The sequence below is a fragment of the Chlamydotis macqueenii genome, chromosome 2 (genome assembly GCF_036417535.1).
Source record: "Chlamydotis macqueenii isolate bChlMac1 chromosome 2, bChlMac1.mat, whole genome shotgun sequence".
NCBI classification, from domain to species: Eukaryota; Metazoa; Chordata; class Aves; order Otidiformes; family Otididae; genus Chlamydotis; species Chlamydotis macqueenii.
The window spans coordinates 16688475-16714392 of record NC_141557.1 but is presented as its reverse complement, the minus strand read 5'-3'; the positions used below and the strand labels follow the sequence as shown (position 1 = coordinate 16714392).

The 25918-nt window shown below is 37.3% G+C and overlaps 1 protein-coding gene across 1 annotated transcript in view; it reads right to left on the bottom strand.

Moving 5' to 3' along the window:
- MPP7 (MAGUK p55 scaffold protein 7) overlaps positions 1–25918 on the bottom strand; it is a 161123-nt gene that overhangs the window by 20239 nt on the left and 114966 nt on the right. Inside the window, exons 7-11 of the mRNA XM_086742142.1 lie at positions 19070–19151; positions 16996–17081; positions 15071–15145; positions 14266–14462; positions 13676–13740 (exon numbers count right to left, since the gene is read on the bottom strand). Of these exons, the coding sequence (XP_086598268.1) occupies positions 13676–13740; positions 14266–14462; positions 15071–15145; positions 16996–17081; positions 19070–19151 (505 nt within the window). The remainder of the gene's footprint in view (positions 1–13675; positions 13741–14265; positions 14463–15070; positions 15146–16995; positions 17082–19069; positions 19152–25918) is intronic.

Below are 25918 nucleotides of genomic sequence, written 5' to 3'. Positions count from 1 at the left end.
CTTCTTCTGTTGCTCTTCATGACCACCTTGTGTGTGTCTAAAGTACATATCCTTTCAGAGGGGTTCAGATATTCACAGAATATCCTGGCTCACAGATTGAAATGACAACAAATACAGAGTCCTAAACTCACAGCAAGCCATAAAACCAACTGAAAATTCATCAATTTCTATTAGAATTGTTGTAGTTCACTTGATTTGATTACATACTATCAAAAGCAGCATGAAACATGACTTGGTCATTTTGGTTTTAGGAAGTAATCAGTGTATCCACACTTTAAAAACTGTTTCTAGAATTTAGACATACAAACGATTTACCATACTTCAACTTATCTCATACTAACTGCTTATATGTGCAAGTACAACCTGTTGTAGATGCAAGGTAAGACAGATCAACTCCTTGATCAACAGCTAAGCTAATTCAGACTACCGTGCTCTTGTAACAGGTTACAACAAACAGACAGTTACTCAGGAGTCACTAAAACACTCTGTACTTATTGGTGTGATCCAAGACTTTCAGTGACAATGTTTTAGGGTTTGTTTCAGTGCAGTATGTATAATCAAGAGTTGATGTTATAATAATGAAGAAACTTGCCTAGCAATTCTTAGTGACTTAGTAATCAAGGAGTGCTATAAATATCTATAATCTTTCAAGAACATGCACATTCAGAAAAACTGAGATGTTCAAGACTCACTTCAAAAAACAGTACTGCAAAACACAGGCGGGCATTCAGAATAAGCAGTTTTCAAAAATCAGACATACTTGTCTTTCCACTCTCCAAAAACACAACAGGCAGGAAAAAAACACCAAACCCATCTTTGAAGGCCTTCACTACCCTTGGGATTGAAGGAATCTACACTCAGACCAATGGAAAAGAAAGAGGCCCCTCCTAAGCAGGAAGGTGCACTGCAGCAGTTAGATACGGTACTGGCTCCCATGGACATAACAGAGGGTGTATGAAATGTCTTTGCCTAGGACTCCTTTACCTTACAGACTAGCCAAGATTGAATAACTTGCAGAGCATACAGGTAAAAGTTGTGTGTCCTCCCTGCAGCTGGTCAGCAAGTTTTGTTCAAATTATTACCCTTTAGGCACCACCATTTGTCCACCCTAGAAAGTTATTCCACAGCAGTTTGTTCCTTGAGAAAACACAACTGAAAAATAATATAGGAGAAAAGCAACCTTAAATGTGTCTGAATAGGATTGGGCTCCTTATGTTTTGTGAAACAAGGAGACAATGGAGTGCATGAGACAGTTTGAATTACAAATATGCAAAAGAATAACACCAGCTTTCAAAAGCCTACCTGCTTGACCTTAAGAGAGGATAATTTTCAATGAACAACTCTTGATTAAGAGCTCCAAGGAACCTCTGATTTCTAAACCAAATAGCTAGCTATTCACAACTAGTGAATATACTTGTGTCCTTACCCCAAAATTGGTCCTAACCTTAGATAAGTCTTTTTTTCCTCCCTGTTGTTCTGTCTTCCATCTCTCCTCTCTGACATCTCGATTCCAACAGCACAGACCCAGTGTGAGAAGGCTGAAGGTACCATCTCTGGATTGATGGCCACACTCCACTGCGTGGAAGCTCCCAAGAGATAAACCATTGCCTGCACTGTACAGTAGTTCTCCAATAATTTTTGTAAAGTTTTGCCTAAGTAAATTACATTCCATCTTGATTTTTTGTTCTTTGCATCCGGGACAAAAGCAGCTTCTTCCACAAGACATCTCCTTCCTAGATGATGAAGCCTTTTCGGTAACTGTAGACCAAAATGTTTCACTGAAAGGGGCTACAGCACCAAGAAAAGGTGGATTCTATTTTGCCACCTTCATTCTCAAATAAAGCATCAGCCCCCTAAGATCTGATTGCAAAACCACGATAGTCTGATCTTGCTAATTCGTGCAATCTGTATTTGCAGACAGAAAGAAAAGATGCGAGTGGCAAGGGAAAAGGTCTTTTCTGTTTCAAAGAGAAGATTTTATAAGGAAAATGCAGCTAATCTGGAATTCCATCCAAAGTATAATTTTCCAAGCATAGGTCAATCTCTCAATACAATTACAATCAACATTAATTTAGCTGATTAACAATGGTAAGAAGTTTATTTTCAGCATAATCAGATGACCACTAGTTCCACAAATATGTAATGAAATTATACCACACTAAGGTTTTGGAAAGAGGTCAAAGTTTTTTCAATTACACTGTTTGTGTGTTCCTGATGTAGTTTACGTACCACATTTAAAAACAATATAGTGCAATATCAAAACCATCTCTAATTTGCAGTACTAGTCTACAGTGTTTCAGTGAGTCCAGTGGCTTGGATGTTCTAAAGTGCTTTGACAAGTTTCTTCCTATTCCTCTTGTAGTAGGAGGATGAATGCCTTGGGAAAAGGGCTGATTGCCACAAAATCTGCTCCAGCCAGCCTTTGGCTGGCAGGAATTCTGGGCAGTTTCAACTAAAATATTTTTACATAGCTTTTAAAATGGCACAAATTAAAATGTTGAAACATATCATGGAACATTCACCTTTTTTAAATGCTATTTTTGTTTGAAATTTGGAATCTTGAAGCTGAAGCCAAAGGACTCCTTCCCCTCTTCTTCCCTGCTCCCTGCAATGACACATTGAGCTCAGACTAGCTTTAAAGCTAAATTTAAGCTATTGAGTTATTATGACTTTTTTTTATTATTATTTTGTAATGTGGAAAAAGAACCAGTGCCTGCAAATTTGCTCTGTACTCCCACTGAGTCCTCCCAAAATTGTTAGATAGGCATGTACAAAGAAAGAAAGTATAAGCAAAACTCAGATAAAACCTTGAAAGTGTATCTTTAAAGACTGACTCAAACTTTTCACAATACAGTAACCTTTTTGTTTCATTAAACACATTGCTTGCTTAATGTACTTTAAAAGTCAATATTTTTCCCAAATTTATATATATATATTTATTTTGACTTAAAAATCAAACGAGTATTTTAGTAGCTTATGTTTAACTGGATAAAGGCACACACTACATGAATCCTTTATGTCAAATCCAATGAGCCATTTTTAAAACCTTAATATTCATGCTTTTCTCATGCAGGGTAAGGACATTTATATGCAGATTACCCCCAAAAGCAAAGTGGACACAGTAGTTCCAGGGAAAAGAAGCTGAAAGAAAGAAAGAAATTGTCTCTTGTAACCAATTGCTCACCTAGATAGGATCCACTGTTGTGACCAGCACATTCAGCATCTTCTGGACGAAGGGTAAAAACATACAGAATAAGAGCCAAGAAATAAAGCAGAATAGTTAGAAGCCCAGCAAAAAATACAGAAGAAATAACTTTTAAAATGACAACTGTACAAAGCATAGCATTAAAAAGCCTTCAATAAGCCATTTTCTCAAAAACATAAAACAACATTCATTGTTTTATATTTTAGCTGGAGATATTCTGGAGTTTTGCAGCATGCACACTGATCTTTTTACCTTTTCAAGCAAAAATTGTGATGACAGCAAACATTCTAAAAAGAATTCTAACACTGTATTATTCACACTTTATCAGTTAATAGAAAATATGATGCCACTTAAAAGAAAGCAAAATGTATTTGATGTAAATCAAGCTTTTTTTTTTTTGTAAATTATACATTATCAGACTTTAGCTTTAAGTTTTGGCTCACTGGATTAGACAGAAAGGTTTTTGATCAAAAACACATCCTCTTATTTGATATAAAATAGCTATAATGTATATTTTTACATGCCAGAGGCCCTTTGATCAAAAATATGAGCTACAATTTCTAATGCCTTTATAAACAAAGGCCTCTTAAGTAAAAAGGAAAAAAAAAAACAGAAGAGATCAGCTGCTATTACTTTAACATATGCTGCGAGTGTAACATTAACCGGCTATACTCAGAGGGAAAACAGTAAAGATGATACTACATGGATGAACTTTCTACCATCTCAGAGAAATACTTCATCAGGATTAATTAGAAATGCAAGACCTCTCATGGCCATGTAATTAAGTCGGAACAATCTCCTTCCAACCCAGCCCACCCAAGTTTTGCTAATATTATTTTATGATACGACTTTTCTGTACGTATCTTCCAAAAGTTCAAGAGAGAGAGAAAGCAGTTTAAAACAACAGTCCAAAGTACTGATCTTTACATGAAGCAACTAGGAATATTCTAGTATTTTTATTGACTTTAATGAGTCAATGTATTTGGTGGCAATACAAAAGCATTATATGTATAACATCTCTTCAAAACGTTGGACTATATGCAATTTAATTCTAAACACATGTTCTCTAAATAAAATTATTGGGCTATGCAGGGAAATGTTTGTACATGTACCTTCAATTTCCTCTGAGAAGCACAAAGGAAAAATAGGAAAGGAAATCATTAAATGGAGTGAAAACATAACTTAAGAAAGAAAAGTTAAATTGAAGAAGAAAAATGCACCTACCACACTCAACCGCTTCCTCATCTTAGAACAGCCAAAAAAACAAAGTATTATTGTTTAATACTTCATAAAGAGGAAAAAATTTAGCTATGTAAACTACTCTAAAATCCTCTTGATAGCACCTATTACGTTGAGGCACATACCAACATACCGGCACTGAGTTTAACGTACATGTTTAACTATACTCTGTTAGAAAAGGACCTAAAAAGGCATTGAAACATTACGTGCACTTTAAATTTCCTGTATGAGATTCTTCCACTACTCATTTGGTTGCAATAACCTTATCCAGTTATCATGGAAGATCTCTTTGATGTTAAATGCAAAACTTGTTAATTCCATTTAATCAGTCTTAACCTAGGATTTCCAAGAATCACTACCATCCATGAATATGATCTCGGTATTTTTCTGCAGTAACAGTTGCTACTGCCCTTGGAGCTTGGTTTTGGAGAGTATTTTTGTAATTTTTTTTTAATTACAGCTATAGTTGTAGCTGACAAAAATGCTGAAAGAATTTATATACCGTGTCATTCTTCCTCTGACACTATCCTAATATAATAGATCTACTTAAGACTTTCTGCTTACTCATAGTAAGTCAAGAAGTTTTTCCCTCCTTGATAGTGGAAAACGTACATTTTTACAATAATCTTTGGACTTGTACAGAAAAGCAACACATATCTAATGAATTTTTGATCACAAATATATTATATACTAAGGTCTAGATTTATAAAGACATTTTACAATCTACATCTCATTCAAATTTCTTTTGTAATCTGGATAAATCTGCCTAAAATATGAATATTTCAAAGTGTTTCCATGAAGCATGACTTTCCTCAGAATGTGAAGAAATTATTCAAGAGGTATTTAAAAATCTTTCATGTCTAACTGATGTACCAAACAAAGACGAAGTCGAAACTCTCCTGCCTCTCTGATTACACAGAACAGCTTTTCCCATTTCATGTCATGAAATGGACACAACCATCTTTTCTGCCAGGGGAACAATACAGTTTTACAGAATTATTTCTTCATACCTTTTTTTCCTGAGGTCTTACGTTTTAAAATACTAATTTGGAAGACTTCTCTGAAGCCTATTTAAAGTTTATTTCTACACTTGAGGTAACCATACGGTTTTAGTAGGCTGGAAAGTCCTCTAAGGTGAGCACTGCTTGGTTGACCATATCTGGTGCCTTAAAAGAGTGACGACAGTTTTGTGAGTTGAGAGTGAAAGCATTGGATTCTTTTTCCTCTCCTGACCTTAAAAGCTCCCAATTCTTGAAGTGACAAATGCCCTAAAGCTGGAGCTAGGATGGCAGACTGGTTTCCAGGTACTATTTCTTTCTCCTTCTCTGGGCTGAGAGACCTGTTACACTTCCTGATACGTGTGACAAGTTTTTCACTATTTCCATTTCTATGACTTCCAATAGGCTGCAAATGTATCTCCTGAAAAAAGGTCAGAAATGCTAAAAACCAGTTGACATCAATACATCTTCTGAATTCAACAGTTATTTGACTTAACTAGTGACTGTGCATTTTGAAGTATTCTGCTTGACATTTTATCATTGGAAACAGACAAGTCCTCATCTATGAACATGAAAGACTGGACCAGGAGAAAAAGAGCTCTGTATGTACACACAGGTACACACTCACACAACCCTGACCACTCCAGACATTTGGAGGAGACCTGCAAGTATGGGAGAAGGTGAAGCTACAGCAGCAGGGCTGAGAACAGCTGAAGGGAATGGAAGCTTCTGGGCTACACCTGCTAGGAAAGCAACGGTCTTATCTATCCAGGCTATAAATTAGAGATGTTAGGATTCCCAAGTGAGCCAGCTGATGCCAGAGAGCACAAGCCAAAATGTCTACAAGTTGAGGTTTAATGCTGAGACAAAGTGGAGTGTTGAACTTTTTCTGTTATGTTAAAAATCTTCCTTCTTAATAGTGCTCTTGGCTTTCTTGGGCTACTCCTAAGGTTGAACATAATAGTTTAGTGTGAAAAGATGTGGGAAATCAGTGGGTCTTCATAGCGTCCCGCAGCTATGAAACAGTCATCAACATGTAGGTCCCAATTTGAACTTTACCAGGAATTTTACCAGGGCTATTGCCAGTAAAGCCAGAGGTTATTTGCCAGGAAACTTCGTATTGTGATTCATCACTAACTAACACAGCTCTGTGTGTCTGAAGCAGTGTATGCATGCAGCAGATATGTGCAGATACATGCCTGAAGTTTCAAAGTTTAGAGACATGGAAAATTGGGGTAGATCTTCTCAGGCCAACATAGTTTTACTAAACTAAAGTGAAGTGAGAAAAAAAATAGAAGTGTTTATCTGAAAGGAACAAGTAAGAGACTAAAAAAGGACAGAGTGTAAAGAGAAGGAAATCTAATGGAAAGCAGGGAAATAAAAGCAGTGATGAAATGAAAAAAAAAACCAAAGCCCATAAAGGCAACATGGAGTAAATAAAACACTGAGAAAAGAAGAAATACAATCAAATAAATATAGTGTAGTAAGAAGGGAGAAGAAGTTACAAAGAAAATAGTCATGGAGCAGGCTCATGAAACAACAAAGCAGTACGAAGACATAAATGGGAAAAAGAAATAGGAAACACAAGCGCAATGAAAGCTTAGGAAATAAGTGTTTTTATTCACTTTAGAAAGATTTCAGTATAGCCAATATGCTAAACTACAACAACAGAAACCAATATCATATACACTGTATTTTTGTATGTATTTTAACTTAAATAGATTTAGATTTGATTTCAAGGACCTCACCTAAATTATATTACTTATGAAGCTCAAAATCAGTGCCACTCCAGGAGCTTCCTCAACTCTTTGCAGCAGTCCAGCACCAGATTAAAATTTTTAACTTTCGCTAGCTGACTTTCAACAATATTTCCATCAAAGAATCTTATTTAAATGTTGCTCAGTCTAAAATTTGATCCAACAGCTCTGTTCTAGTTTCTTATCACAAGCAAGTTACATTATCCCTTAAATGCTATTTCGCTCTACTAAGCAAGAAATTGTGATGTACAATGATCTGCATTACAGTGAATATATTAAACACTCCTGGTTTTTTAGTGATGAACAACCTCACGTAGCAATTGACATTTATATAGTTTTGCAGGTTTTTTTATCCAATAGGGTTTTGTAGATTGAAAGCATGTATGTTCACACTATAGGAAATTTAAGGTGATCTAATTTAATCCTCTCTTAACATCATGACGTAACGGTATCTCTACCAAGATAACATGGAAAACAAAAAAAGACAGTCCTGCAGTGAAGGACAGAGCAAGAGTTTATGAGATCCGTTTCCACTTCTGTCTCATGTGACCTTGACTCAAATGCCATCCAGGTTCAGGTTTCCTTAATTTCTCTGTGGTAGCAGGAAGTTAATATTTCTAAGGACAGGAGACTTCTGATCAAAGATGCTAATGTGCTAATTTAACTCTATAGGTCAGGTTTATTTTTTGTTTTTCTTCATAACTACCTCCAGGTGAGCAATCAAGTTCCAAATACAAACACAGAAAAATACTGAGAAGAAAGGCAGAGTTAAGATGGTGCAGCAATTATAACAAGCAAAAGAGTCCTACTATACATTTTTCCTACATGTTTCATCTTCAAATTCAAGTGCTACAGAGCATTCATTCTTTTAGCCTGTTTAAATTCTTTTGTTGGCAGAACACGATCTTCAATTCACAAGACACTCATCTATGGATAAACTGGGTTACATCTTGTTTGAATGAACACCATTTGGCTGCAGTTAAATATTTCCTCTTGCTCATACAATGCCAATCACATATGGTAAATCAAGATTGAAAGTAAAATAGGTTTTAAGCCCTAGAAAAACTATATGATGATGACTTTGCCACAGTAAGTATTTACATTTAGAATTAAATATACAGAACAAATGTATTTTCAAGGGAAAGACATCTCTGGACAGCTCTGTCATATATGCTACATACATAAACATATTTTTAAATAACTATACATGCAGGGTACGGATATACACATATGCATGCACTGCACAACTTAGCAGAAGTTACTGGCTACACTAGTATAAAATATAAAGTTACTAGCAATTTTCATACCAGAGACAACACATACATAACATAAGAATAAACACTAACCGCTGTGAAAGTAAAATTATGCTGAAGGACTATAATGTCTTGGCTGATTATTGTAGTTTATAATAACTGCAGAACAGTAAGTTATCTGGTTGTTATTCAAAGGAATTTACTTTTTTTTCCCCTCAGAAATATAGGTGATCAGCAAGCTACAAATGCAAGAATGACCATGTTTTTTGGCAGTGACTATTAGAGTCAGAGCACGAGTAGTCTTTGTATTCAAGTTAACAGACTGGGAGCTATTAAACAAATGAATTCTTCTCCGCCCTGAGTCTCACATCACTCCTAATTAGCTGGGATGCAGTGACAGGAGAACTCACAGAGCCATCTCTGGCTACAAAGTTGTGCCCAAGTTAAGATGACCTCCTAAAGCCAGGAATGTTCTTAACTATTATTGAGGAATACCAGGTAAGCAGCTTTTTGTGAGACTGGCACCAGCCACGGCTCATAAGCTCAGACACATCAAAGTTGACTGATTGCAGCCAGGAACATGTGCTGTACCTCCCTCTGCATCCCACAGAGCTCCCTCACACCCCAGCTCAGGTACGCTGCATGTTCATCAACCCAGCACACAGAGGGTTAGTCCTACTCACACAATCTCATGCATCTCTATTCCTTTACTTTCATTCCATTTTCCTATTTTCCTTTTCTATGCTGCTTTGTCCTATCATTTTTCCCCGGTACAATTTTCCCATAGTATTAATGCACAAGCAATACTGCTTTTTACTGAAAAGTCATTGCTGTTAAGGATCGAGAGAAATGGTGACAACACTGGAGAGGTTTGGTATCCCTCCACCATTTCTGCACTAACTCAGAGCCTGGGAATCTTGTCAGCAGGTCAGCACATCAAACTGCCACTTATCTCATACTTTTAAAACTTATCAAATATTAATGTTAAACTTATTTAGGTTTTATCCCAATAATAAAAAACCAAAAGGGGTCAGAGTTTGTATTAGTATTTTTGCATTCACCATTTCAAAATATTTAACAAAATAAATACGTTAGTGTTTGACTTAAACGCAATCAAGAAACAACTGAACTATAGAGCAAATACGGAATATAGTAATGCTCTTGCATAATACTGCTAATTGTGCTAATTTAATAATTTCAAAGCCCATCCTTTGTGCAGTTTTGCCTAATGGTGTTTATGGACAGCTTTTATCCATCTATTCTTGCATTGCCCTTGTTGCAATACTTTCTCCTTTTCTTCATCCTCAACACGAAATTTCACTTCCCTTCTTTTCCCTTTATTTCTTTATTTCTACTTTTTCTGGGTCTTCCTCCCAATGTAGAATAATCTCTTGTCAGCATAGAGTCCATCCATATTATCAATTTCATGCCACCTTATGCTCAAATACCATCAAAGTATGCACCCTCTCCATTTCCATATGAAGAAGTGTGATTTCACTTACCTTTCAATATGGAACGGACATTGTTTTGTCCTCTCCTCCAGTGTACATGTTGAAGGTTTTTCACTTTGACTGGAGTAATGTGAGAAAGATTCTCTTATCTCTTTCAAGAAGACAGCTAAATTCTGGGAAGGGCATACGTATATACCTTCCACAAAGCTAAATTACTTACTTTAACTTATTCACTTTACACATAGACACAATGGAACAAGTTGACCTGGCTATTGAAGTGAAACTAAGAATTGGTATTTCCATTATAAACTGATTCTTTTAATATTTTAGAATTAGGTTGGTTTTCTGTTGTTTTCAGTGCAAATAATTCTTTTCAAAAAAGTTGCTTGGAAAATATCCTCTACTCCCTTTCCTTGACATGTGTATACATAAAAGCATGTCAGCATCACCAAAAAAGCCCATTTTTTTCTTCCAAATTTATGATACACAAATATGTGTACAGATTAACAGCTTTACACAACATGCATTGCTATGCTGAAAAGTACAAAAAAAATGGAAAATTGGAAACAGAAAGGCTTCCCAAAAGTAATTCAATCTAGCTCCTCGCAAATTTTGAAACATACTTAATTATCAAAGCAAAGCCTGATGGACATTAATGTTACTGTGAATACAGTTACTGACTGTTTCAGAGAACTCTTTTTCTAGACAAATACAACACTCCTTTACAGTTCCAGAACTGGCTTAGGAAGAGAGGAAAAAAAAAAGTTGTAGGATCCTTCTCGTATGTTATACTATTTTGACTAATTTTTAGATTAATTTTCAAGTAGAAGGACACTGTTACCCTGGAAGCTGACCTAAGAAACCAGAGCTGACTCTGACTTTTCTTGGTATCCAAGAAAACAGAATATTTCTCCTTGATTCTCCCTATTAAAAAAAAAGACATGTACCCAGGTTTCTTCCTTGTTACAAAACATGGGATCTGTGGAATGAGTTGACTGAACAGAGCAGGCTGACATCCAGGGCTACTTACCATGTCTCAAGAAAGCTTCCTAGTGCAACTCCCAGCCCTGTCAGGAAAGGGACTTTTATTAGCAGCTCTGTTAAAGTCAACAGGTTTTCGTCTTTGGGAAGCTGTAAGAATATCAGCTGGCAAATTGCCCTTTCCCTCCAAACTGCTAAGGAAATTCAGATCGTGCAATTGGACAGGATGAACTGGAATATCAAGCAACCCCAGCATACAGCTAGTTCGGGAAGATCTACAGAACATCAGTTTTCCCACACAATTACCCCTCCAAACATTGGAAAACCCTGTTTCAAGTTGAAGGCCTGTAGTACAGGATTAAAAAAGAATCAGAAGAAATCAAGCATTACTGATTTCCCACAGCCTTCAAGGGAAATTATTAAATAAAACTTTAGAGGACAATAATCAGTGGGCCATACATCACAATACAGAAAAGGTCTTAAAAAAAACCAAACAAATCAAACCCAGCAGTCCTGTCCAATTTTCTGTTCTCTATGTCACCTTCCTTACGTGTTTCCGATACTGGCAGTAGGGTGTTCTTCAGCTGAGCAATGCATAATTTTCCAGCATCTCCCAATTTTGGCAGGGTTACTGCTCTGCGCAAACACAGACAAGGCCTCCATATCTCACAGCCTCACTGGCGTGCTTGGTAACATGAAAAAGCTGTTTAACTTTAGAAAGATCACAAGAGTGAGGAGTTTCCCAACTTAGATGAAATCTTCTTGAAAAGTCAAGCAAGTGGAAGGTTTTCCTGTAAGCAACTCCAACAACATCCTGGTCACAACATTTTTTCTGTAGCTGAATACTGATCCTTAAAATGCCTCCTCTATGAGAGATCTCAATTCCCTCCCAGCACTGAAAACATGTTTAGTCTTTGAATAAAGGGATGGACCTCTACTCAAAACAGCATTTCCGACCTCTACTCAAAACAGCACTTCCCCTCTCCCCTTGGAAATCTGGCAGATGAAGCAACAAGTTGTCCTAAGAAATGGGGATGAGAGAAAATGACAAATCTACATTACTCTGCAGTCTTTCCTCCTTCAAGAGGCAACACTGCCTTCTAGATGGTATTCAGGTAGACTTTGCTTTGCTTAAAGAAAGTCTAGAAGCGAACAAGAATAGGCATACTGCTCGACTCTAAGGGTCTGTTATGTTTTAAAGGAAAGAGGAGGAAGAGAGCAACTCTCCTCCCTTGTTTAAGCTAGTTAAGGCAAAGTCAGTGGAGACAGCAGAGACAATAATAGCAGACATTGTACTGTGGGTCTTCTTTGGGTTGTAATTTTGGCAATTCCCAATCAAGTTCAGGCTGCCTATCTGGAAGGGTGAGATGCATCTTGTAAAACCTTTCACTCGAAGGTCACTAAAAAGATGCAGTCCGTTACAAAAGGAATCATGCAGTTTTGCTACAGCAGCTGATTTACCTCTTCAAAAGCACCAGTGCCACATTAATTGAAGGCTCTTGTTGAGGGTATTATCCAGAATCAAGAACAGTGGACAGAGAGAAATAGCTATACTCTGGGATCAGACACTTTTCCAAAACTGGGGCAGAGCAACTTGATCTAGAACCTAGAAAAACAACAGATTTACTACAAGCTGGAGAAGGTCTCTTTGTTCTAAGGTCTATGTAAATTAGAAAAGCTATAGTGCAATCATATAGTCTGTTACTGTAATTACAAAGCTAATCGAGGGCTTTGGAGTTAACAATAGCATTAGGGCACACAATCAAATAGTGAAATGGAATGAAAGATAGAAAATGCAGACTATTAGAAAACTAACAGTAACTGTTAAACTGCAGAATACAAAAGCCATAGCAAAGAGTTAGGAAAATTGCAACAAAAACCTTGGTGAGAAGTTTTAAAGTTAAAAGCATTTAGTTTTGCACTTAGTGTGCCAGCATCCACTATTGGCCATAGTACGCATACTGTTTGTTTTAATGTTAGAGAATGAAAGATAGTTGGAAATTTTAGACCACTTTCTAAATATTTCCTGTTGAACTCACAAACATGTTTGTATTTAAGGTTTAGACCCTACTGAACCATGATAGTTTCTTACATTGTACTCACTTTGTTATGAGTTTGTACAACTGAAAGAAATAACAGGTCAAGTAAAATATGCAATAATACTTAAAACAGATGTTGATGTAAATTCCAGTGGAAATAAAATATTTGTTTTGATGTATGCACTTTCTTAGAGCTTATTTTTCTTATATTGTGCAACTACTGTATTTAAAAGCAAAGACTCTTAAGAATGAATTTGTTTAAAAATCAGTAAGAAGTGGTTCTGTGAAAGCCTGTCAAAGAACTGAATGACTTTTAAAAATTTCTGCCGCTTCATAGGACACAAAACCTCACCCACTATATGGAGGAGAGAAGGGGAGACTATCTGACCTTTTATCTCAGTCTCAATATAAACTTCACTGTATTGATGCAGTCCAAATTATATAAATTGCTGAGCCAATTCTGTACTACTTCAACAGGAAAAGAACACTCTTCAACCTTTGAAATGTTATCTATCAAAACATTAATTGGACTCAGTGCTTCAAAAATAAAGTCAGAGGGTTGGGAAAAATTGTCAGCTTCTTTTAAAGCTTTTAATTTCAGCTCTTATATTTATTTTTCTACTGATACAATGTGATCGAGAAGCTATTGTGCCCAGGAGAAATGCATCCTGTAGTGACAGGATGAAACAAACTGCTGTTTTATAAGGTTAGAGATCAGGAGTATGATTTCTATTCCAGGTTAACAAACTTACATGATTTTCTGTTGGAAATTTTCAGTGGCTGAATCTGTACTTCTGGTCTTCTTAATGCAAATCTCCTGTAAAATGGGAGGTGGTAAGGGAAAGACACAAACTCCTCAGTTTTCACTGAAAGTTTGGGATTAAAAAACATTTAACATCATAAGACTATTGCAAAATACCTAGAAGATCTTACAAGAAATTAACTTAAAACAATGCAATCTATTCACAGTCTAAAAAATTAAATCCTCAGGCTCAAATTTCTGTAAGCTCTCCAAAACCTGCTGCAATTTTTATTCCTGCATAGTACATCAGTGTGAATACAGATACTGATGTGCTGTTTTCCATGTGTTTTTTCTTTCAGTCTGAATCAGTGTTATCCTATCAGTTTTTGTCATTATTAATTCTAGCCAGACAAATAAGGAAATTCAAAGTATTTCAGCAACAGGTTTCCAAGTTCAGCTGTCTTGCTGCAAATACAGGTTTATCATACTCACGTAATCTATGAGCATTACATATGACAACTACACTAACTTAACAACTCAGCAAATAAATGTCTTCTCTTACTACCAAAAATAATGAAATTATGCTTCTCAGTAGCTCACCTCTCCTGGAAATGCTTTGAAGGGATCAAGCCTGCTCTGGGATTTGCATCACCTTCATGTTTGGCCTGCCACCAGGTTGCATCATCCTGGCTCATGATCTGAAGGATATCTCCTTTTCTGAAAGCAAGTCCAGCTTCTTTACAAGGAATTGCTTTATCCTCATTAGGATCATAGTCAAATAGGGCTCTGATAAACATCTGAAACAAAACGCGTTTTATCTTTAGAATCCAAATATTAAATGTAATCCAGAGGTGTCTCTCTTTTTTGCTTTTACTGTTCAAAATAATTTAACTAAATAATGTGAAGCAACAAACATTTACTGCTGGAAAACATCCTTGTGGATGCCTAACATAAGAAGTTTATATGGGAACGTTAAATTCATTGCTTCTGCAACTGCAGTTCCAATGTAGTAAAGGCTCTATGAATCACAGCAAATAGGACTTTGCAGGTGAATAGTGTGCCCATACAGGGAACAGAAGTGAAGATACTTTTGAACCAAGGTGCTATCACATTTCTTCTACCCAGTTTACGATGGAAGAAAAGGAATAGTTGAAAGCAAGCCAGGTCGTTGCAGAAGACTGAAGATTACCTATGTCAACTTCATGGCTGTAGAGTTAGGGCTTAAAAAGCATGTTACTTCCACTTTTAAATCCAGCACATGAGTATTGAGTGTACTACGAGTTGTCACATTAGAAAAACTGAGTCTGGAGGCATAAATCACATTCTTGGTTCTGTTACCTAAGCAAACAATACATATCCTCAGCATAACAGTTACTTCAGTAGCTTCTGAAATAGTCTTGCCTACCTTGCCTTCTTTCACTGGCATTTCTTCCTTCACACTAGGTATAATTTTAAATGTAATTGCTCCTTGAGACTGAGCCTGGTGAACATTTGAAAAGAAGATGCATTGAGAAATAAGCTGTACATTTCAAAGAAATACTAGAAGGAAAATAAATTCAAATTAATTTTAAAATACTCAAATATAATGAACCTATCCTCTCCCAAGCATGATCCATGGAGTTCGACAGCTTCACTGTACCAAACCTTGCGTTGCAAAGATTAAAATACCCACTTGAAAGGTTCTGTTTTATTTGCTTCACTGGTGGGCAGACAAGTACTGTTAAAAACTGGGACCTGCATGTTTCAGAGGTCCCACTTCTGCACTGAAAGCAGGAGCAAATGCTACAGCTAAAATGTATGCATATTAGAAGCAACTGCTGAACTCCTGGCACAGTTTGGATATCCTTGGAAAAAATATAACTAACATTTCATTTTTTAAACCAAACCAAACAAACACACCCAAAAAACACTGATAGAAAAATTCAAACAGGCTTGTGCCATATTTATCATATAAAACTATTGGGGGGATTTATTCTTTTGGCAACTTTAAGAAACTAGAAAAGAAAAACATTTTTTAATAGACTACATGTACTGAATGGAAAAAAAGCCCTCCACTATAAATCTTAAAACAAGTTAGCCATCATCAGCCACCTCATCCATTCATCTTTCCCTATATCCCACTTAAAATGTGTCTGGCTGCATTTTACTTATTAACCACAATATATTCCCACTGCCTCAGTGACATTTTGCTATTGAAGGAAGTGCTAATCAGCTGGAGCCTCTGCTACTATTGCATGCAGCCGACAAGTTTCATAAAACTAGCAGAGTGCAACAGACAGCCAACGATTTAAGAAAAATGGAAACAGGCCTGTCCACTACCAAGCGAGACATACTTCTGCCGGCATGTCTGCGATCCAAGAGCTCACTGTTTGACAAGCAACAGCCAAGTTCTTATTTCACCAGCCGTAGGACTGGAATCAATAATTCTGTTACTTTTGAAACAAGCTCTAACAAGCTTTTGATGTTTATATTGTACCTTGAGGAGGTAAATGGGGAAATTGTTGACACCTTTTCTAGTGCTATTGTGTTTCTAGAGATTTTTAAATATTAATTTCTGCAGGAAAATATGTTTCTGTAGGGAACACAGAACCATAAAGCAAGTATGAATATCAACAGGCTAATGCTTGAAATGAATCATCTTGGTAATTGAACCAAAACTGCGAGACAGCCACTCAATTCAGTAGGACAGCAAGGTATTTATGCCTATAGAAATACCTATACCATGAGCACAAAGACCTGTCATGACCCTCAACAGTTTCTTTGCTGTAGAAATACTCAGTATTTCTCAGAAAGTCTAAATTACTCAATTTGCAATAGTGCCCCCATAAGTGAGCAATTAAGCTGGCTTTAGAGACTGTGTAGTTCAGAGGAGTGCAACATAATCATATATAGAGCTATATACTGCAAATCAATATAAAATACAATCTTAACGTACCAGTTAGTTTGTTCTATTAAGTACATGTATTATGAATTAATTTCCACATGGAGTTAACGTGCTAGTAATTAATACATTTTAAATAGTTTGAATTCAACAGATCACGGTGTGCCTTAAAAACTGTAGATTATACATTGAGGTCTACAACATTCTGCAACATATTTATAGCCGTATTACTGTCATTAACTCTTTACAAGTAATCTGTAATTGCATACATATGTAATGCATGGAAAATCATTCTTTAAGAGAAGGGAAATAGAGGTTTGTAAATGATGGCACTAGAAGAAAAGGCATTATTGTGGAATATACTTTTTCTAGGAAATACATCAGAAATCTTAAGTCTAATCACTTTTTCTTGACTCCCTTAAATTAATTTTAAAATGTTTTGTATTTACCAAAATTTGTATTATTTCTTCAGGTTTTTTATCATCTACAGGAATCCCATTTACTTCCCTCAGTTCATCACCAACGTGAATAAGACCTACATAAGGCAAAGAGGAGTTGTTAAACAGCAGCTACATATTATACAAAAATGCCATTAACATTCAGCTTTTTTCTCCCTTGTTCATCCACTTTAAGCTCTAACTTAAAAGCAGGTGTTGGTGAACACAACAGCTGTTGTCCTCACAGATAAGTTTGAGATGGTTGGTTTACTCACCTCCCTCCCTTCCTTCTGAAAATTAGTACCATTTCTCTATGATTTTTCCAGACTTTTATGCAGATGTTTGAAAAATGTCTCTGCCAATTCTTTTTCTACTCATATTGCTTTCTTATTGCTACACAGCTGCAAGTACTGCAAAGATCACTTAGGCTGTGAGTGCTAATTTGTAGCACAAATGCTTCCTAATTTAACAATACATATCTAGATTTACTCCATTACCCCAGCTAAGTGTGAAACACAGCTGTCCTAGATACTCTTCAGTGAAAAGAGAACTTTTAGAATCTAACTCAGGACTTCTTGCTTGAGCTTTTGCAGACTTTGAGCATCCCAAACTAAACAATAGCATTCAAGGATGTGCTGGTATTTTGAGAATTAGCAGCTGAAACTCCAAATGGATGTACTAATATAAAATAATGCAGCCATTCAGAGTTCCTCATCAGCAGGTTGTAATGTTGGCATATCCTATCATTTCTAAGTGGGTATCTTCAATTGTAAACAAACCATGATGTACTGACCAACTGGCTGGATGGCCGAACCCAGAGAGTTGTGGTGAACGGAGTTAAATCCAGTTGGCAGCTGGTCACAAGTGGTGTTCCCCACGGCTCAGTGCTGGGGCCAGTACTGTTTAATATCTTTATCAATGATCTGGATGAGGGGATTGAGTGCTCCCTCAGTAAGTTAGCAGATGACACCAAATTGGGTGGGAGTGTTGACCTGCTTGAGGGCAGGAAGGCTCTGCAGAGGGATCTGGACAGGCTGGGTCGATGGGACGAGGTGAACTGTAAGAGGTTCAACAAGGCCAAGTGCCAGGTCCTGCACTTGGGTCACAACAACCCCATGCAACGCTACTGGTTTGGGGAAGAGTGGCTGGAAAGCTGTCCAGCGGAAAGAGACTCGGGGGTGCTGGCTGACAGCTGGCTGAACATGAGCCAGCAGTGCGCCCAGGTGGCCAAGAAGGCCAACAGCATCCTGGCTTGTATCAGGAACAGTGTGGCCAGCAGGAGTAGGGAAGTGATTGTGCCCCTGTACTCAGCACTGGTGAGGCTGCACCTCGAGCACTGTGTGAAGTTTTGGGCCCCTCACTACAAGAAGGACGTTGAGTTGCTGGAGCGTGTCCAGAAAACAGCAACGAAGCTGGTGAGGGGTCTGGAGAACAAGTCTTAGGAGGAGCGGCTGAGGGAACTGGGACTGTTTAGTCTAGAGAAGAGGAGGCTGAGGGGAGACTTCATTGCTCTCTACAACTACCTGAAAGGAGGCTGTAGAAAGGCAGGTGTTGGTATCTTCTCCAAAATAACTTGTGATAGGACAAGAGGAAATGGCCTCAAGTTGTGGCAGGGGACATTTAGGTTGGATATTAGGAAACATTTCTTTACTGAAAGAGTGATCAGGCACTGGAAAAGGCTGCCCAAGAAGTGGTGGAGTCACCATCCCTGGAGGTGTTCAAAGAACATGTAGACGTGGCACTTCAGGACATGGTTTAGCAGGCATGGTGGTATTAGCTTGATGGTTGGATTTGATGATTTTGGAGGTCTCTTCCAACCTTAAAGAGTCTACGATTCTATGATCTCAAAAAAACCCTGTATCTGCTAACTCAAAGATACCTGGTTGCAAGTGAATTGGGGAAAATATTCAGCATGAATATTTTTTACCAGTATCGAAATATCACTTTGGAAAGCTGTCCAAACCCCAAAGACTTTTTTTTTTGTGACAGTGATGTATTTCTTATGTACAAAATGCTCCCCCATTTTATCTCATCTTTTTTTGAGTTACAGAACTTGAACGGCTAGTGGAAAACAGCAGCACCTTACCACTTCTGTCTGCAGCTCCTCCACGCATTATCCTGGCCACCACAATTGCACCAGTATGTTCATCCCTTTTAATAGTAGCCCCCTTTGAAGAAAAAAAAAAAAATGGTTAGTCACAGAATCATAGATTAGTTTAGGTTGGAAGGGACCTTTAAAGGTCATCTAGTCCAACCCCTCTGCAAGAAGCAGGGACATCTTCAACTAGATCTTACAATAATTTTAATTCACTACATTAAAAAAAAATTTGGTATGTAAAACTGCAAAAAGGTGACATCGTATCAATGTGCGATTAATCCAGAAATGATATTTGCTCATGAAAAGAACATACAAAATATGTTGCTCTATTACCATCCTATTAAAATGTGACTTCTTTTCCATTCAGAACTGACTCATGCAGTTTGGACAAATCAGTTTACTTTTCAACTTCATGTTAACTGCAGCATACTTTACTTGAGTCTGCTGCTGAAACTACTAAACTAAGAATTCGTAAATTGTTTTTGCTGCATTAAAGCAGGTCATGTTACATACTACAGGTACAAAAAGTTTATCTGTGTTCATAAAAGTTGCACTTTACGCTCAGAACTGCCTGTGTACCCACTAATCATAGTTTTGCTATTACAAAGTTATTCATAAACGTGAATTTGAGAAATTCCTCTGCATGGCAGTGCTCACCTGGAGTACCCACGGGACAGAAATGCAGAGGAGGGGAACATTTCCTGAGTTAGTCATGACTGTTTTCATACATTACACAAACACTGCAGCGAGGCATTTAGGTTAAGATGACATAATGTAGTTAAATTTCCAGTGAACAGCTGTCGAGATGAGAAAAATGCCTTTGTAACTAGAATTGCGAGGGTGCGCTGAAAAGAGGCAGAAGGTGACAGGGAAGCAGCAGGCAGCAGCAGTGACAAGTGAGAAGGGACGGGACACGAGGGCACGCAGCCACTGCCTCAGCTATGGTGCCAGTCCTTTCAGGCAGATGGGAAGGAGTGAGGAGGAAACGCTGACCCTGCTCTGAAAGGTGGAATCAACAGAATAATGATGGGGATTTTAGCTAGATAAGTGGTACTGTATAATCACCTCCAAAAAGGTTACTTGATTCAGGATTTTTAAGAAACAACACCAAAAAAGCATCTCCTGGCTAACAGCTTTTTATCTGCACGTGATTGCTTTGCCATGTCAATGTAGTTAGTTACCTGTGATAGCTCTAACTTTGTCAGTCAACAGAGATGTTGAATACTCTGGCAGGTAAGGCAATTTTCTGAAAATTTCCATATTTTTGGTTAGTGAATGAACACCTAGTTCACCTCTGAGTACAAGGCAGTGGTTACAATTTCCTTCCATTTGAGAAGTGTTGTGCTTGAAGTAAGGTACAGAATTACTTTATAAAGTTCCTTGAATAATTGGTTTTACAGTTAGCTGTCTATATTTGTTTAGATTAAACATGAACATCATGTTTACCACTACTTCAATTTTTAAGTGTTTCATGGATGTGAAGCTGAAATATGTACAAATAACGAGGGTGACATTTTACTACAGTTAACAATTTCACTGACTGTAAATAAACTTGTTTCCCTTTCCCTCTCCCTCTAAAGTGGAAATACAGCACAAGACAAAAATGGGAGATTATTTTTATTTTACTATATGCAAGCTGAATATATTATGCAAACATATATTTATGTATCATATAGATCATATAGTATTATTGCAGACAGAGAAAAATTAAACCAGTCACCACACAATATTCTCTTTGGCTGAAACTTTAACAGTAGCCAGCACTTTTCAGCAAAACTGATGTGCTGTGTTTGTGCATTTTATTTTACATCTTAGATTTATTAGTATGATATTCTATCCAAAAGCAAAGTAATTCAGCAATCTGCAGCCTTATCCTTACGTGTTGTTTATAATGTAGTTATATCAGCAAGCATGTTTTTGTATTACAGTTTCAAATGAGTCTGAGAGTTTCAAAAAGATAAAGATTTAGCTGCAGCAAATCTCACTTTAAAAACGCATGATTAGACTTCTGTGCACAAAGAATTGCATACCATTAGGAATATTAAACAAGGCATTAACTCCTCAATATTAAGTTCTGACCTTGCAGCAACAGCTATTAATTTGAGGTTTATTATTAATACCTGGAAAGTTACATCCATGTAAAAGCACAAAGCATCTTTTTGATGGATATATTCAGGAAAAAAAAAGAAAAAAAAAAGCATCATTAAGATGGTAGAGCCAAACCAGGTAGAGCCAACCAGGACATTTCCATTATATTGCCCACATAAAACAGAGGCTCTCCTAACTAATCAGGGTAAAAAGACCAAACAGAAAGGCTTTATGCCTTTTACCTAGAAATCAACACTATTAAATGACACCAAATGCAAAAGGCAAGCAATGACTCACAGCCTTCCACTGCGATCACCCAGCTACCCGAGGCCCTAATGCTGATGTCTGAAAATGGGTACTTCACTTCACCTTGTTTTTAGACAGACCCTAGAAAATCTTGTGTGTGATCAAAGACCATAGTATTGACCCAACCAGCACCTGGAAATAATGATAAGGCTCTTGTTCAAGTGGAACGGTCACTTTGTGCTATATACAATTATCACGACCAATGTGCTGGCACAAAACTAATTCCTAGCGCAGATTAGCTGATTTGAAAGATGCCCCTGTAAAGATAACTGGTAATTTAGAATTATCAGCAGAAAATCAAGTTTGAATTTACAGGGAAATTATTTAACCCAAGTCAGCTCACAGTCAGTAACGCATTTATGGCAAACTCAAAGTGCACGGGCAGACCCATGAAAAGCACTATTTGAGTTTGTGTTTTTGCTGTACCTATAGTACACAAAGAGAAAAGGGGGTTCCTTAAATTCTCCTTCCCTCCCAATTCAGAATTCTTAAAAAGAAATAATCAAATGCAAGTGGATTTCTTTTTGAAAACCCAAAGAGTTGATTTTCTGAAAAAGCAGCTTCTCTTGAACTGCTGCCAGCCCTGCTTAAACTATGAGGTATATATAATCTGGCAAGAATTTCTCCTTATGAGATGTTCAGCTCCAGTACTTTCAGTTACATGTGCAGTGCAGCTCCTCATTTAGAGCTTTAAAAATGGAAGAAGGTTAGACTGGACCTTGAGAGCTGGAAAATATTTTCAGTATTGCTAGCCAAAAGTGTAAGTTACCCTAAATGAGACATATACAGATGTAATAGCATAGCTCAGTTTAAAATACTTTTAAAGAGAAAAAGAAGGAGTTTGGGAGCCATATGGTGATCAGACTGAGAAAATGTTTAAAGGTATACCATGCAAAAGCACTAAAAATAATACAGGCTCCTTCAGCAAGGCTCTTTCACTGCTTTTTGGGTTGCTGGTTTTTTTCCCCAGTTTTAATGTAGTAGCACTGATTGGTGAGCATCCCTCAGTGTTTCACAGATGAGCTTTATTAGTTCATCCATTTATCTGCTGGTTCCAGAACATAAACATTATAAGCCTTGATTTTTAAAGAAAGACAGACTAGCCTGTAAAATAAATTACTAATATGAGAGTTTGAAACATCAGTAATATTTTTGCATACTTTCTGTTAAACAAAAGCACATGCAGATGTTGAATGCAAATAAGTACTTCAACAAGCCTTATTTTAACTCATTCTCCATTGAAAATGCAAATACAAATACCATTTACCTACCTTATAGTGAAGAGTTATTTAAAAGTTCATGCCCACATACATGTAGACTACACATACTAAAGCTGTCCCTACATCCAAATTAATCCCACCTATAAAAGAGTTGGGTTCACGCACTAGGAACTGAGCTACAGGAACTCAGACTGAGAGGCAAGCAAGAGCTGTAGAATCTGTACAGGTAAAACATGTAGACGACTCCTTTAAATCACCAGAATTCATTTCACCCAAGTTCAGCTAGGGAAATCAGGTGTCTACTTCAAGCTATGTGTCTAGGCTCCTCCTACAGTTAATGAAAAGAAATAGGCAGCTCCAGAGAATGAATTATCCTTTCATTAAGGCAGGCATCTTAAATAGATGGCATGGTTCATTCTCTGGAGCTGCCTGTTTTTCTCTTGACTATAGACACAGCATAGAGATTAGTTTTCAAATGGCTAAATTTATGTGAAATGAATGTGTGTGATGAAGAACAACCATCTTAACATGAAAAAGCATCCTATTTAGAATAACTGCACGACAGCTGTAACAAACCTGGAATATTATTTAGAAGCTAGAAGTAGTGAGAGGCCAGGAACTGAACTAGTAGTGTAGTTGTACATCTCAGGTATCAGGAATGCTAACCAGGAACACGACAGTGGCTAAAAAAGCCCTGGAGAGGGAGGCATAAGTAAAAACCCCCCAAGTTATCTGATAAAAAAACCTAATTATAGCCAGGTGAATTTTGGACTATCTCTGAAAAGAGATGTCTCTATTTCTCTTTAGAGGTAAGGTTTAGAGATGTTCTAAATTACTCTGTTCAGATAAAATCTCCTAAGACATTTCACCTTGCTTAAGCAAGACTACTAGAAAAAAAAACAAAAAACAAAAAAACACAAACTCAAAAAAATGTGGAAGGAATAGCAAAAAGTTTAAACCATGTCTTCCAAAAAAAAATGGAGGAAAGTTCAGCACTGACTTCTAAACTGATGAAATCTGGCAAACAGAAGGCCCTCCCACAAACCATGTGTTTCCTTCTCTTTTGAGATGATTACTCGTGGGAACTCAGGCTTCATTAATGTCATCAACACTAGCACACAACACTGGTGAGGTGCTTAACTCAGAGAAAAGCACGAACAAGTACTAGAGGAAATGTGGTCCAGTTTTATATAAAAATGGTCACTATATATATATTTCAAAGAAGCCTAATTTGCTTCACAGAGAGTACTGTTGAAAGTCATCCAAAGGAGATATCCAATTCAAGAACATCCAGGGTGTCCAACTGATGTAAAGCTTGCCGCTTTGCAGAAAAACAATCTCTATTGTTTGTGTACAAATAGAGAATGAGAGGTGTATCTGAGGTGAAAGAAAAGCTCAGAGAGCTCAGTATCTTCAAGTCAAGAAACCAGACAATCTCCATCCCAGAAAAAATATTGTACAGTACCTCCAATCTCAAGCTCAGTAGCAAGAATCCTGATATAGGTACGCAAGTAGAAGTCAGACTTTTTGACTGGAGAATAGTGAATAGATAAACTGTACAAGTAGAGACTCTTTGATCTGTACTAAGAATATCCAAGACTTTAGAACAAGCTCTGAAGGAAAATCCATTAAAAATACATGGAAATAAATAGAAAATGAAATTTTAAAGACTTTACTAAACATAGATCATAGCATACCATTTCTTTAGTAAAATTACTTCAGGAAGCATAAACGCAGTAGATCTAATATACCTAGTATAAACCTGTCTTTATTTATTCTGCTGTGCCATGTTTTGGCAAGACTTTATCTGAATTACTATCCATGTTTCTTCTTACCCATACCTAAGGAAGAAAAAAATCTAGAGAAGACAAAGACACGAGCAATAGGTTTGTTATGTATTGTGGTGATGGTGTCATAAGTCACTATAAATCTGCCACAAAGAAATTGATGTTTGATTTTAACACTGATAATGTTAAAATGGAATGAAGGTGGGTTACGGAAGAGAAAGAGGACACTATACACTATTCTTTGAAGTCTTCCTTGAGAGCAAGTAACATGCAAAACAGAACTCACCATGAGCTGTTCTCCAACGAAAACAAAATACCAAGATTGGGTAAGGATTTGGAAAGACCACAAATACTCCTCTCCCATCTAGATAAGGTACAATCTCAGAAATGCTGGTTAAAGGGCAGCTTTTGGAAGTCATTCAGGCCAATCTCCTGCTCAAGGCAGGACCACCCTCAATGCCAGATCAGGTCAGCCATTGCCTTATGGTATAGGTTGAGGATTCCAGATCTCCAGTTAAGTCTGCTCTAGGGCTGGACTTCCCACCTAATTAAATACTTCTGTTGATTCTCAGTCTAAACCTCCCAGGGCTGCAACTTGTGGCCATTGCCCTGTGTTTTAGGATCTTTTACTGCTGAAAGAGTTTGACTCTACTGTTCTTGTGAGCTCCCCACTTTCAAGTAGTTTTAGATTGCAACTAGCTCTTGCCCTCTGCCTCTTCCTAGTAAGAGGTCTATCTCAGATTTGATTATAAGGCTGTTTTGCCTTGGTAAATAAACTCAGCAGTCTTAAGCTGAAGAATTGAGCTCTCTCACATTTTTTATATTTTCCACAGCTGCCATCCTGTCCAGTAAAAGAAAGTTCTAAAAAAAAAAAAACAAACCAAAAACCAAGCCAAATCTCTGTTACCTCCTCAGCACAAGAGTTGTGCTAAGTGTGGATGCACCTTTTAAGAGATTGTACTGGTTTTGGCTGGGGTACAGTTAATTTTCTTCATGGTAGCTCATATAGTGCTATGTTTTAGATTTGTGATTAAAATAGTGCTGATAACACAGGGATATTTTAGTTACTGCTGAGCAGTGCTTACACAGTCTCAAGGCGTTTTTGCCTTCTCACATGGCCCCACCAGCAAGTACACTGGGGGTGCAGAAGAAGCTGGGAGGGGACACAGTTGGGACAGCTGACCCCACCAGACCAGAGGGATATCCCATACCATACAATGTTGTGCTCAGCAATAAAACTAGGAGAAGAAGGAGGAAGAAGGGATGTTTGGAGTGATAGTGTTTGTCTTCCCAAGTAACAGTTAAGCGTGATGGATCCCTGCTTTCCTGGAGATGGCCGAACACCTGCCTGCCGATGGAAGTAGTGAATAAATTCCTTACTTTGCTTTGCTTACATGTGCAGCTTTTGCTTTACCTATTGAACTGTCTTGATATCA